The sequence below is a fragment of the Myotis daubentonii genome, chromosome 11 (genome assembly GCF_963259705.1).
Source record: "Myotis daubentonii chromosome 11, mMyoDau2.1, whole genome shotgun sequence".
Lineage (NCBI taxonomy): Eukaryota > Metazoa > Chordata > Mammalia > Chiroptera > Vespertilionidae > Myotis > Myotis daubentonii.
In genome coordinates, this window is record NC_081850.1 from 34,583,419 (window position 1) to 34,598,547 (window position 15,129).

Below are 15,129 nucleotides of genomic sequence, written 5' to 3' on the forward strand. Positions count from 1 at the left end.
CTATTTTAAAATATATTTGATATGTATTTTAATATGAACATATTTGAAAATGGGTGATTGGACAAAGGATACGTGTTTTATTCATTTGTAAAACTGCCTCAAGAGGCTACTGCGAAGAATGTCCTTTTTGAAGGCATTTGAGATTGACTTAAGAGTCACTAAATTTAAGATGCACTGAATTACTTGCTTTATTTTATATCGTGTTTACTACAGTTTATGTTTTAAAGAAAGCTTAACATACCTATTTTGCCTATCATTTAGAATTCTCATGATTTGTTTATCAAAGATATTGTGTAAGTATCACTAGTTTTAGGTAAGGAACAAGTATAATTTTCTACATAATGTGCTACAACACTATTTTTTTTCTTTTAACATACACATAGTGTTCTTACAGCAATCTCATGGATATAAATATGGAAGGTATTATGTGAGATATTAATAGCTGTTTCATTAATAGAACTCTCTTGCAATGTGCCTAAGCTGCAGTTGAGAAAGCAGCTATGATTCTACCTGCCTCTGAGAGGGAGGAGGGACATCTGTACGCCCTTTATTGGCAGGGCTTGCACTTGCGTTTTTATTATTGCTGATATAAAAGGGTGAAGAAGAGTACGCTAACCTTTTGAATTTTATACCATTTTCTGATTTGCCCCCTTTCCTCCATTTTCATTCCTGACTACTTGGAGCTTTTCCTACTAGTTCCCAGAATATGTCCCAAACAGATTTTGCTTAATATTTGAATTGTTTTCAGAGTTTTTTGTGTAGATCATCATTTATTCTCTGTATCATACATAAGGTCAATCTACACAGGTAGCACAGCCTTCAGAATTATAACATTATATTTTTTTCTTTTTGCCTGAAATCCTTAGATTGACTCCCAGTTTTCCTCTGTTGTCGCTTAGCTTATGTGCATTTTGTAGATCTTGACTGGGCAGCTGTCCTTATTCTCAATGCCGAGGACATTAAACACACTATATTGACAACTTCTATCTTTTATGCTCAAAATAATCACAGAATCATGTGTTCTTTGCACAAGTTATTCTTTTATGACTGCTTTTATCTGAAGGTGAATTTATAAACTAATTTCAAGGGCAGGGCAAAACTAAATATGATCATCAGAAGTTAATGGAAGTGGCAAATTTTACCATCCTCAAAATAAAATTAATCTCCTAGAGCTGGATAATGGCTCTAGGAGGTAAAATTAAGGAGAAGGTAAAGCCCCTGACGCCAGATTAGAGAAGGGGATGTTCTTAAAGCTGCTCTCAAAAGGGCATGCGCAGAATAGGATTGAATGGGAGGCATTGCGTGACCAAAGAGAGGTGCTGGCTGTACTCTCCTTCTGCCCGGCAGGCGATCATCTGAAGGCCTTCCTGACTTGACTGTAGTTTGTGACCCAGCCTCTGCATAGCTGGGAACACTTTGGGACTCATGGTCAGGAGCCTTCGACAGAGCTACTTTTAGCCCTAGCTCTGTCTGCCACACGCAAGCACCCCCACACCCTTCACTTCGGCCTCTTTGATGGCCAGGGGACACAGTCAGCTCAGTGAGGACTGACGTGAATTGAATCTATGTTTTGTGCCCTTCGCTCTGAGAATATGAAGAATGGCAGCAACCCTGGAGGCAGAGGGAATCAGTGGGTAGAAAAAAATGAAAGAAAAGTAAGAGAAGAAAATGGAGAAGAGGGACGAAAGCATGGGGGAGGAAAGAGGTGAAAGTAAGAGTGAGATATGAGGCCATTATGGGAGGGTTATCAGTCATCCTGCCTAATCTCTTAAGAGTTGTTTTTCCCCTTAGCTAATCTCTTTCGTTTCCCTACTTCCATTGGCCCAATTTAGTCCAGTTTTACCATGTTATGAACCCAAAGGTATTTTTACCATTTAAATCCCTTTACATTATGTTCTCCTCTCACCTCCACATAAGAAATATTGTAAGGTATACCAATAACCATTTTGTTTCTTAGGCAATATTGGACGTTGTTGTGAATCTTCAGTTTAGCCTGATAGAAAAATTGTGGCAAACATTCTGGCGCTATTCTCCCTCTACTCCAACTGACGGCACTACCATTACTGAATCAAGGTCAGAATCAATAAACTTTCCAGTTCATTTTCATGGCTAAGTAGATGTCACAGTTAATAAATTAGAGCTATGTATACCAGTTGTGAACCCTACCTGATAACATTAAATGAATGGATTGAAATAAGCCACAAACTGCTCTCTGGAGGTTTCAACGTGTGTACAGTAGCTCCCATTTTATTGCATTGGGGGGCTGTGGTAGAGCTATTTCATCTTCATGGATTTTAGTATCATATATGCCTTTCATACCGTCAGAAAGTATTAACGTGCATAGGCAGCTCTGGGGGAATGTTATATATATCCAGCCGTATGGCACCAGTGCAATGGTGGTATAGTTCTAACCTCAGTAATATTTGATAAACTAAAACGATTTTTAAAGTCCATTTTCTTTTTTATCCTCATTTGCCATCTATTCATTTGCTACATTTATTCACCCCAGCAATCTGAGTGAAATAGAAAGTCGACTTCCGAAAGCAAAGCTGATAACTCTGTGCAAACATGAGTCTATCCTGAAATGGATGTGTAACTGTGACCATGGGATGTACCAGGCTTTGGTGGAGATTCTCATCCCCGACGTCCTTAGACCTATTCCTAGTAAGTTAAATGCAGACAAGTACGGATGCTTTTGTTCTCATACATGCCACCCAGGAAGTTTTGGGAAGTGACATTGCAATCTAGAGGGATTCTAATTGCATTTAGATTTGCCACATAGAAAACATGCAACACAGAATATTGCCTGAAAGCAGCCTAGAGCAGAACTGTAGTAAAAGAGGAACAATGATCTGGTTTTCAATCTTTAGTAGTTTTCTTTTTCAAAGAAAAGCTAACCTATGGATGTGACAGCCCAATGACTAATTGCAAGAACACTCCCAGGCCAGTCAAGCACGTACAAATTATTCTATCCAAGGACACAGTTTCCTCCCTAAAGCCAAAATTTTTGAAACCTGTAATTGCTAGGCCAGCTTCTTTCATGGTTGCTTTTGATTTGAAATGAATTTATCTTGGTTTCTACTGAAGTTGAATTCTTTTATAAAAAGCATTTACTTTGTCACCTACATCATGTTCTGAACTACAAATGCAGTTTCCATTTAACAGCAATGATTAACTGGCATTTTGAGAGAAAAATCTATGTTACTACGCAAGCATTTTAGTCCCACCATGAAGCAAACAGGAATTACATAGATAAGTTGGATTAAGTGATGCTTGCTTTTTACACTACCTTGCAGCAAACAAAGCTATTTTCTGCAAGTGTCAATATAAATGGCACTATGGATACTTGTGTTAGCGGCAATTGGAATGATTTTACACTTACATCTTCATGAGCACATACTAGTGACCTTAACTTTTAAAGACTGGGGACAGAAGTTCCACTCTAAAGTGACATTAGTAAGGTAAAAGCAGTCTTTCCGCTTGTGAAATGGGCGACCGTGTACTTCAAGTACACCATTCACAGGTGATTTGTATTAAGTTTTTCCAGACAATATTTAGAATTGAATAGAACAAAAGGTGAAGAATGAACATTTGTATACTTATACTTGCTTTTTTTCTAAATATGATAGGTAACAGTGGAGGATATGAGTTACTTCATATGTTCCTCACCACCTGAAAATGCATGCGTAGACACACATTTGCATACAGTATCAGTGAACATACATACATTTGTATAGAAATTTATTTTTTTTTAAATCCAACTGCCATTGTCTCACATTTTTATCAGTTGCTAATGTTTTCTACTCTATCTGCACTATGTTCCTAAGCATTGATTAAAAATAATGTTGTCATGGAAAATATCAGTGTGTAAATTCTCTACTGATTTATGTTTCAGAATCTGATTTTCCTTGTTTTCATCTCCTCCCTGTGCTCTGAGTTATAATCTCTCGAGATGTTTAAGAGAAGTAGCATAGGTAGCCCATTAGACATCTTCCCACCCACATATAATTTCTCTCATGAGATATAAGAAGAGATGTCAGTGAGCACTTTCTTTTTTGAGGCAAATCAACAACATCAATATTCATGAAATAACTCTAAAATCTTAAATTTCCATGTTAGCCTCACAAGACTTTAACTTATAAATTCCAGTTTCCTAACTTAAATCATGCATCAGTTTTAGTTAACTGTAAGCCCCACCATTTAAATACAGAATACATTTGACCTTTGTTTTTAAATTGTGATTTAAAAACCAGTTTATTCTGTCAAGTACTTTGTCTCTACATTCAGCAGACAACTCAACCTCAGGAATTTTACGTAAGTATAGTTTCATAGTTTCTCTGAAATTACAAGATACGTTAATGTGCCAAGTAAATTTGGAAATTTAATTCCCATTCTATAACAAAACCTAAAAAAAAGCTTAAAATAGAGTTTAGATGGCTATCTGCTGATTGTATGCATCTTAATATTAATCATGAGTGGGTTGAAACAAGTTGCTTTGCAATAGATTTTAAATTTCAACATCCATTCATGAGAACAGTTGTCAAAGTTAATGTGCACAATTTGATCTGACAGGAACCATAGAGAGAGAAAACGTAACTTTATTTTAAAAATTGTTATTTTGTTGCTACTAGTACTTCACTCTACCACTTACTGTACAGATGGGATTCCTTTTTTTAGCCCAAAAGTAGTCTGCATCTCATACTAATTTAAAGTCAGCTTGAAGCTACTATATTCTAAAATACATTTATCTGAAAATGAAGAAAAAGTTAAGTGCAAAGAATTGTATAAGAACTCAACTGGTAATACTTAAATGTACAATTTTTAGGTCTATTTAAAGATGGCCAAAATGTCATTTAGTACAAAAAAAGTAAAAACTAAAAATCATCTGATATACAAATATATCTTTTTATTTTATAATCTCCCTCACATCAGATTTGTCTAGGTAAAACTCATTAATGTTTTAAAGTAACTTTTCCTGGGTCTTGGTTTTTTTAGAATAAATAATTGTTACATATTAATTTTAGAAAACTGCCAAATACAGATAGCCAAATTGAATCTTGCAAAAACTTTTACTGAGTTTCAAAAAGCGTCGTTAATTTTCACTCTTTTTCATGTCCATTCATGCCTGTCCTTCATGATTCTAGTACATAATGCAGCAGGAAAATACTTTTCTGTCTTTTTTTTTTTTTTTTTTTTTTTTTTGGCTAAAGTGGGAAGCTTTGGAAATTTCAAGAGATTAGTTCTCAAATTTCCAACTCAGTGTTTCCAACAGATTATTCTCATGGTCTGCATCATGGTCTGCACTTCTCAAGTGTTTTTGCTAATAAAAAATTAGCCATTTCAGTTTCTCTGTTGTCATTTGACCAGTTAAGTAAGTCATTGTCTAAAGATAGTTGTTTTTAGTATTGGATTAGTAATATTTATATCATTTGCAAGTAACTTAAGTAATTGTCTAACTGCGCTTTAACAAAAGTAATAGAGAAGCATGAAAGATTCATTTGAGCACAAAGAGAAAAGCCGAGAAACTTAATCTCATCATTAATATTAATATTTTGGGAAGCCTTGGACAAACATGTAACTTCTCTGTTTCTTACAGTATTACTGGTTGTAATACCTACCCATACAATAGGGAACCCACAAAGACTTAACTGTGAATGCCTCAAATATTTAGTAAGTGTCTAAAGCTGCTCCCTCCACTTTGGCACAGATGAAGGGAAATGCTATTGACTGAATTACTTGTTGAACAAGAGAAGAATTCAGTCTTCTCTTATGCAGCAATCTCAGTAAACATATCCCTTCTTGTAAAATAGTCACCCCTGATAATTGAAGATGCTTCCAATCGCTTTATGGCCACCATGAAAAGCCACTCTCATGGAACCTACCCCTATTTCAGGTTTTAACAGATGTGTGAAAAGTATGGACTGGACTAATTTAGGAATATCTTAAGAATATTGGTCTTTGTGACAGTAATTTTATCACACTGATCTTTTATCTCTACCTGCCAAGTGAAATGGAGAATAGTTATCCAAAATTTCAAGTTAGGCCATGTGAATTTTTACCTTATTTTTCAACAAGAGTGAGAGAAAACTACTCTAGCTGGCATGTTCTAATGTAAATAGAGGCTTAGAAAAAGAGAGAAGCTTTGCATGATCCTCTTTTTAACTAAAAAAAAAAAAAGGAAAATAGGTTAAGAACTTGAAAAATCAAGATGAAGAACTTGTAAAGGAAAAAAGCTTTGAGCACAGAGCTGTAAATAAAAAGTATTTGTCTAAGATAGAAAATTCACAACTGGTATATGTTGTTATAAGTAAAAATGTTTGAATGTTTTCATTTCCCAACCAAGTAGCATTAGTACCTGTGAACAAAATCGCTTTGCAAGGAAAAACAAAGCCCCCAAAATATAATTCTCAAGCTCTTTCAAGGTTAGGAATAATGTTAAATAAAGGCTCATCAGTGAAGACAATATAAGTTCTGTGCTATTTCATGTGTCGTGTATGTATGTTTTCCCTTAATCTAGCTTACAGATTAATGTTCTTTTGAATCTTTTTCATTTTGCCTTTATTCTTTGACATTTAGGTGCCTTGACCCAAGCCATTCGAAATTTTGCAAAAAGCCTTGAAGGTTGGCTTTCCAATGCCATGAACAATATTCCACAGAGAATGATACAAACCAAGGTATACTTTTATATCTTTGCATATTCTTTTGTGTTTAGGAAATTATTCTGGACTATGAGTTTTATATGTGCCCTATGAAATAGCACTATGTAAAATGTTGATAATATAACATACACAATTTTAAAATTGATTTTATATTTGTATTTTATTATAACAATGTGATAAAGAACTTGCACAAAGTATGTTTGATAATAATACTTTCAAAAGACTAGAGAAGCATTTTAAATGTGTATTTATAAGCCCTTTTTAAAGTGTATATTTCAGATTGCTTAATTTCAAATTAAGAATAGCCTAGAATGTTTAAACAGTTCCCATTTAAAGGATTTTTAGACTCTTTAAGTCCCCATCTATGCTCATTGTGTTGTGAAAAGTTCATGTAAATTGGTATTCTTTTACATTTTTTAGGATGTTTTGTGGTGTATTTTTTAAATGCTGGAGAGTGCTTTTGTAAATCAAGTAATCACTTCTTAAAGTGAACAATTATCTCATTATTTATCTAGAAATATGAATTCTAGTCTCCACTTTGTCCCTTACTAACTGTGTCACTTTAGGTTCATCTGTGAACATGCCCCCATGACAGAATTGAACTAATTTTGTCTAAACTTTAATACCAAAAATTACACTTCTGTATTTTTGTCAATGACTATATCCACTATCATACTCCAAGAACATACATTATCTTTGAATTTGGGGCTATACTTGATAGATTGCAGCTCTTCCAGCTGACAAATTCATTTAGGAATACAAGTAGCTCCCAGTTCTTCCTATTTTGACTAAAGTTTCACAATAATACTTTCTAATTCTAAACATATAGAAAAAAACATTTCATTGATATTTCACCTTAGATTTTTACTTTAGAATATGCTGTCAATAAAGTAGGGGTAGACACATTTGGTTACTGAATTTTAAATTTAAATTTAGTTTCTCAGTCACACTAACTACATTTCAAGTGCTCCAGAGTATCATGTGGATAGTGGGTACCATATTTGGCATCATGTATGTAGCATTTTCGTCTTTGTAGAAAGTGCTCCATGGCAATGCTGTTCTAAAGTACCACATCGAGGTGGGAAAACAAAGAGGGTGCTACTTGATTATGATGGCCAGAGGAATGTTTTCCAACTTGCAAAGTCAATCCTGTTCATAACAGTATGTCAAACAGCTGAAAGCAACTGCCTACCCAGTGTCATCAAAGGATGTGGTAGAAATCTAGCTGCAATATTGGTCATTTCATTGATCTCCAGATTTGATTTGATTTACCTCAGCGGAGGGTACCTTCTGCTGTTTCTCTCTCACTAATGTGTAGCATTTTTTTAGCTGAATACTCAATTAATGAAGACAATCTACCCTGACAAAGGGAACAGAATAGTGAGATTATAACTGGCCATTGTTATCAAAACACCTGGAGTTATACATATCCAATCACTGTAATATAGTTTCTTTGTAACCTTGAACAAACTACTTAACCTGTTTAACTCATAATATGTGTTTAGTAGGATGGTTATGAGAATTGAACGAGGTAATATATTAGAGGCACTTAACACAGTGCCTGACACATAGTATGTACTTGATTAATATAAACTACAGAAATGGGGGGGGAAATTGTAAGATCCCTTTTTCTTTTCTTTTTTCTTTTTTTTTGAGGACATGTGAACTTCCCCAAAGATCCACATAGTCCTATAAATCTCATTATCAAAATAGAGCATCCTTTGACCTGTGAACACCTTCTATCATTCACCCAGTTGTTTCTTCTATACTCATAGCGATTTAATGCCATGCCATACTTTCCTATAAATATGTGTAAATGCTCGTTAGATCTACTGTGCATGTTAGAAGTTTCTATAAGAGTATGAGATTTAGATATTTATCTAGACTTTTTTTGCATTATCTTTAATCTCTTTCATTGTAACCTGGTTCATTCAGGTTTGCAGCAGGAGACAAATGGTCTATCTCAGTGGTCGGCAAACCTCGGCTCGCGAGCCACATGCGGCTCTTTGGCCCCTTGAGTGTGGCTCTTCCACAAAATACCATGTGCGGGCGCGCACATACATGCGATTGAAACTTCGTGGCCCATATGCAGAAGTTGGTTTTCGGAAAGGAGATAGACGAAACAAGTATACAAGACAAGTATGGATGGGAGAGTTGGAAGGGGTCGACCTCAGCGAACGTACCTCAATCAGATTGAGGACATTTTTAGCAAAGGCCAGCTTAGAGTACCCTAATTAAGTTAATAACAATGTACCTACCTATATAGTTTAAGTTTAAAAAATTTGGCTCTCAAAAGAAATTTCAATCGTACTGTTGATATTTGGCTCAGTTGACTAATGAGTTTGCCGACCACTGGTCTATCTGGAGGGGAAAATAATTGAAGAGGGTTCAAGAAGGGTTTACTTCCAAAGGCGTGAACAGAGTTAAGAAAAGGAGCCGAAACCGGTTTGGCTCAGTGGATAGAGCGTCGGCCTGAGGACTGAAGGGTCCCAGGTTCGATTCCGGTCAAGGGCATGTACCTGGGTTGCGGGCACATCCCCAGTGGGAGATGTGCAGGAGGCAGCTGATAGATGTTTCTCTCTCATCGATGTTTCTAACTCTCTATCCCTCTTCCTTCCTCTCTGTAAAAAATCAATAAAATATATTTAAAAAAAAAAAAAAGAAAGAAAAGGAATGGTAAAGTACCTCAGGAGCAGCAATAGTGAGAAGTCCTGAACATGCCTACATCTAGAAGGGAAAGAGGTGAAAGTCATGGCATTAAGATACTCTTCTTGCTACAGAACTGTGGTCATAGAAATGGAAAACAGTCTCTGCCAAAACAGGGAGAGAACAGAAATTGCGTGGGAATAAATACTTAATGACTCTATTCCCATCCTTCAGTCTTTTGCCAGTGCCCATCATTGGAAGCCAAATGGAAGCCATAGTGTAAGGGAGGTGGTTACTAAAGTACATTCAGGACAGTCTTCCTGAGCACAGAGCAGCATCAATAAGGATGGAAAATAGATTTTGAAGGGCAAATGGAGATTTCCTGACTAGCCCTTTTACAGAAATTTATATGCTGGAAAAGAGTTTTTGTTGCCTGTATCTGATAAGTTTGTTAGCTACAAAGTTGCTAATAAAGGCTATGAATTCTTTTGTTTGACCTCAAAATTACCCATTTCTATAAAATAAAGGGTAGTAAGAGTGAATATGAATGACATTCCTCTGGAAAGTATATATTTTTATCCATTTTAAAAAGTGGGACTCTCTAGTTTGCTTTTCCAAGTTAAAAAAAAAATTATTTGCCAAGTTTATAGTTGACTGTCCTACAGAGAGTAGGGGAAAAAAAAAGAAAATCAATATTTTTCCTGCTTCCCCAGAGAAAGTCATTTCTTGCCATGGACGAGTAGTTATTTGTAAGACTGGTTTAATTAATTCTGCACTCAGATGTCAAAGAATGTGGGAATTTGTTTTAGTCTTGACCTCAACCCACTCAAAAGAAAATAATACTTGGTTTAGAGATTTCAATGCTGTAATTTATAAGTAAGCTCTCTCACCAAATGATTGTGAAATAAGTAGCAGGGGGAAGCATTTAAAATTTGGCAAGGGAATAAAGATTTGAGCATGTGCAATGGTTTCTGTTACTAGAAGGAAAAAAAGAATCCCATTTTAATTGGTTCTGTACAGGTTGCCGCTGTAAGTGCCTTTGCCCAGACTCTGCGAAGATACACGTCGCTCAATCACCTGGCCCAGGCAGCTCGTGCAGTGCTTCAGAACACGTCTCAGATTAACCAGATGCTCAATGACCTCAACCGTGTCGACTTTGCCAATGTCCAGGTACTCTGTGTTCTTGCAAAGTGTGTTTTTGAAGAGAAGACACTTAATTTTTTCTTCTTAATTAGGATCATCATATTTCTTTTTAAAGTTACATCAATACACAGGCAGCATCTCTATTCATAACACCTGAAAGAAGGGAGTTTTACTCAGTTATGACTTTACTGCTCCTCTGTTTTGTGGTTCAAGCCCACTAAGATTTATAGTACTAGACACAACCTGTGTCACCAGGGTCTCCTGAATGGTTAATGGGCTAAGGACCATCACAGTCATTGAAATTAAATAGGCAAGAGGTTAAATTATTCCATCTCCTTGTGGTGGGATCTTGGGCAAGTTACTTAACTGCTTTGGGTTTTACTTTCCCCACTTTATAACACCTATCTTACGTTGTGCTATATAATAAAAGCCTAATATGCTAAGTGTCCCATCAGCCATTCAACCAATCAAAATGTAATATGCTAATGATATGCTAAGGCCACTCAATTGCTCGCTATGATGTGCACTGACCACTAGGGGGCAGACAGTCAACCAGTTGTTATGACACGCACTGACCACCAAGGGGCAGATGCTCCGACCAGTAGGTTAGCTTGCTTCTGGGGTCCAGCCAATCGGGACTGAGTGAGACGGGCCAGACACACCCTGGAGCCCTCCCACGGTCCCTCCCCGGCTGGACAACCTCCGACGTCCCTCCCCAGCCCCGATTGTGCACCAGTGGGGTCCCTCGGCCTGGCCTGTGCCCTCTCGCAATCTGAGCTGAGGGGCCCTCCGCCCAAGTGCACAAATTTTCTGCACCAGGCCTCTAGTGGTTTATATATTTAGTAATATCCAAAACCCTTAGTACTGTAACACACAAGAGATTTTTGTTCTTAATAGTGCCCCATCTTGAAAGAACTCAGAATGACCCTATTTCAGAGTTTACTATAGGTGTCTATTAAGTATTTGTTCATTTGAAAAGAATTAGGTGTAATATGTTTGACTATTTTGATCATCCAAATAAAAAATATATATTTGAAGCTTCTGATCAAACTACTCACTTTTACTTTAAATTACAGTTAAAAAATAGCTAATTTAGGAATATTATTATGGAATTCCAACATCTAGTTCACTTCAAACACTAAAGTAATAAAGCTAATTGTTGCCATATAAAAACTGCCATTACTCACTAATAATACAAATAATAAAATAAAAAATACATAAACTAAACATAATCAAAGTTAAAAGCTTTTGTTCTTCAAGAGAGACCATCAAGACAATGAAATGGCAACTGATAGAATTGAGAATATTTTTATAAATCATGTATCTGATAAAAATTGTATCTAGAATCATATAAAGAGCTATTTCAACCCAATAATAAAAAGACAACCTAGTTTTAAAATGAGCAAAGATCTGAATAGACATTTCTCTAAAGAAGATATACAAATAACCAATAAGCACCAGAAAGGATACTCAGCATAATTACCTACCAGAATGATGAAAATCAAAACCACACTGAGTTGCTACTTCACAAACACTAGAACGGGTATAATAAAAAAGACAACTCATAAGTGTTGGTGAGGATGGGGAGAAATTGGAACCCTCATACACTACTGATTGAAATGTAAAATTAAAATGCTGTAGCCACTTTGGAAAACAGCCTGGCAGTTTGAACATAGAGTTACTATGTGACTCACCAGTTTATTCTTAGGTGTATACCACAAGATATTAAAGCATGTCCACATAAAAACTTGTACATGAATATCGATAGCAGCATTATTCATATTAGCTACATCAAAGTATAAGCAACCCAAATGTCCATTAACTAATGAATGTGTCAACAAAATGTGGTATCTTCACACATGAAATATTATTGGGCAGCAAGACAAAATGAAGTTCTGATAGATGCTACAACATGGATGAACCTTAAAAACATTATGCTAGGTGAAAGAAGTCAGACACAAAGGACCACATATTGTATATATCTACTTTATATGTAAAGTAAATTAGTCGTTGCCTAGGTCTGGTAACTGGGCATTGGAAAGTGACAGATTAGCGGTATGGGGTTTCTTTTTGAAGAAATGAAAACATTCTAAAATTGATTATAGTGATGGATACACAATTCTGTGCATATAATAAAAGCCATTGAACTGTATACTTTAAATGAGTGACATTGTATGACATGAATTGTATCTCAAAACTGTTTAAAATAATTGCTTAAAACAAACTATTAATTACTCACTTTCCTAGAAATTTTAATATGCAGTTCTGGTCTGGTTTTATCATTTAAAATATATCAAAAAGTAATACTGTGCTTCATTCATTTTAGGATATAGTAATCTTGCTGTTCTTTCTGACTTTCATGAATTGGGCTCAAACTTACGATGTATATAAAGTTTTTTTTTTAACTTTTTAAAAAATTGATTTGAGAGAGAGGGGGGGGGAGAGAAAAACATCTATGAGAGAGAGAAACATCGATTGGTTGCCTCCTGCACGTGCCCTGACTGGGATCAAACCCACAACCTGGGTCTGTGCCCTGACCAGGAATCAAACCTGCTATCCCCTGGACAATGCTCCAGCCATCTGAGCCACACCAGCCAGGAGGATGGATATAAAGTTTTTTTTTTAATCTTTCAATATATTTATCAATTTCTCTATATACAAACATAAATTTATACACACATGCAAATGTATTACCATTACCAGACGAAACTCTCTGGTTTACAAAGCCATTAGCTTTATATATATATTTCAATAGAATTTATGTTAACTAATTTCAGTGAGAATATTAGAAGTTTATATTGCCTTAAAATTTACACTCTATTGTTTATTTCAAATCTTCATTCATTCTTAAGTCTTCCTTTAAAAGTATCTTCAGAACAGTTGAAGTAGTTAGGCAACTTCTAGTTTCAAAAAGTAATTTAAGTTCAATCACAGAAAATAAATGAATGATCCCCAATAATATCTGAGATTTTAAATTTCCTGTTAACATTATTTTTATATGTGTATTTGTAATGCCTGCAATCCTATGAAGTATTTACAGAAATGAGTTCTTTCAGGGTATAAACAACAACCTTGAGAACACCTTTGCTTATAAATGGTCGATTATGTATCTACTCTATTACTCATTCTCCACCCACCAGCTTTGAGGCTACCTTTCCCCTTCCTCTGTTTTCAACTACCAAGTTTTCCTCTGCCCACATGACAGTTATTTGTACTGAAACCTGTATGATTAAATACCTACCCTCTGTTCTGGCTGGGTGTCTCAGTTCGTGGGCGTCATCCAGTGCAATGAAAGGTTGCTGGTTCCATTCCCAGCCAGGGCAGGCTGGTTCCCCAGTAGGCGGCGTGCAGGAGGCAGCCTATGGAACTGTTGCTCTCACATCGATGTTTCTTTCTCTCCTAATCCTTCCTCTCTCTCTAAAACCAGTAAAAACATATTTAAAAAACAAAACAAAACACTTATCCACCAAATAATCTTGCTTTTCCTCAGAAGATCATGGACACAGTGGTATACCATTCCTTTCCCCCTACATATTATGTCTCACACCTCTTTTCATTTTGATGAGTAATCTCTTTCTTCAGGTAGCATATTCGATCTTTAACTTCCTTCATTCTTTCCTTTTCTGCTCCAACTTTTGCCTGATTTTCTCAGTTCTGGTTTTCCCAGTCCACTGCCTACCCGTTCCACCTCTATCACCCCCTCCTCTTCATTTGGAAGTTGCTCTGCCCCTACAAGGTTATCCTCAGTGAGGCTGACCCATATAAGGGTGATGCTCTTTTAATAAGGAAACTTTAATATAAGTCGGTGAAATTACAGATAGGGGCCAATACTATCATACTCTGAGAGCTTGAACGTATTAAAAAGTTTCTTTCTGAATATTCATATATCTTTCACCACTTTACAATTCTCTAGTTAAATCTTCTTTTCCTCAGGATAATTTTTCTATTGCAGTATCATTGTTTTTTGTTTTATTTAATTGATAGCATTACAATGGTATTATTTTATAATATTTTGTGTGTAAATGATAGTTTTCCATCTACATTGTGGGCTAAGGAGGTTTCCGTGGGTTGACCCGATAACCTAACTATTGCATATATTTATTTCAGAAGCATGGAACAGACTGTGGAATCTCAGAGGCAAGGCGAGGGTGGGTGGGTGAGTGGGAAGAGATCAACCAAAGAACTTCTATGCATATATGCATACACCCATGGACACAGACACTAGGTGGGGGTGGTCTAGAAGAGGTCAATGCGGGGTAAGAGGACACATAATATTTTCAACAATAAGATTTTTTTAATCTGATTTTAAAACTACTGACTATAGAACTGAAATATCCAAATTCCTTTCCGAAGGGAATGTTTAAAATATACTCGACCATTATTATATTTTCAGTCTGGAGAGTAGCAAAATGAAATACATATAAAGTAGTTTGAAAAGCCACAATAATGTCCTGTGACTTTACTTCTCTAAGTTTGGTTTTAGATTATTATTTTTCATGGCAAAAACTAACTACTAAAGGAATTAGTGAGTTTGAATTTATAGTAAGAAATTAAATGAAATTCTTCTGGAGTACCAATAAGTTCCTCCTCTCAATTATCAGTGCACAAACACATAAAAATAATGTCCCCTATAATGAGTATAAAGTTTCATTTTTTTCCAAAATGAAAAATATTAAAGATA

At 35.8% G+C, this 15,129-nt stretch overlaps 1 protein-coding gene across 4 annotated transcripts in view; it reads left to right on the forward strand.

The window, feature by feature from the left end:
• RFX3 (regulatory factor X3) overlaps positions 1-15,129 on the forward strand; it is a 289,374-nt gene that overhangs the window by 246,940 nt on the left and 27,305 nt on the right. For all 4 annotated transcript variants that reach the window (XM_059656771.1, XM_059656772.1, XM_059656774.1 and 1 more), the window contains exons 10-13: positions 1,958-2,073; positions 2,510-2,664; positions 6,577-6,674; positions 10,326-10,475. In XM_059656771.1, the coding sequence (XP_059512754.1) occupies positions 1,958-2,073; positions 2,510-2,664; positions 6,577-6,674; positions 10,326-10,475 (519 nt within the window). The remainder of the gene's footprint in view (positions 1-1,957; positions 2,074-2,509; positions 2,665-6,576; positions 6,675-10,325; positions 10,476-15,129) is intronic.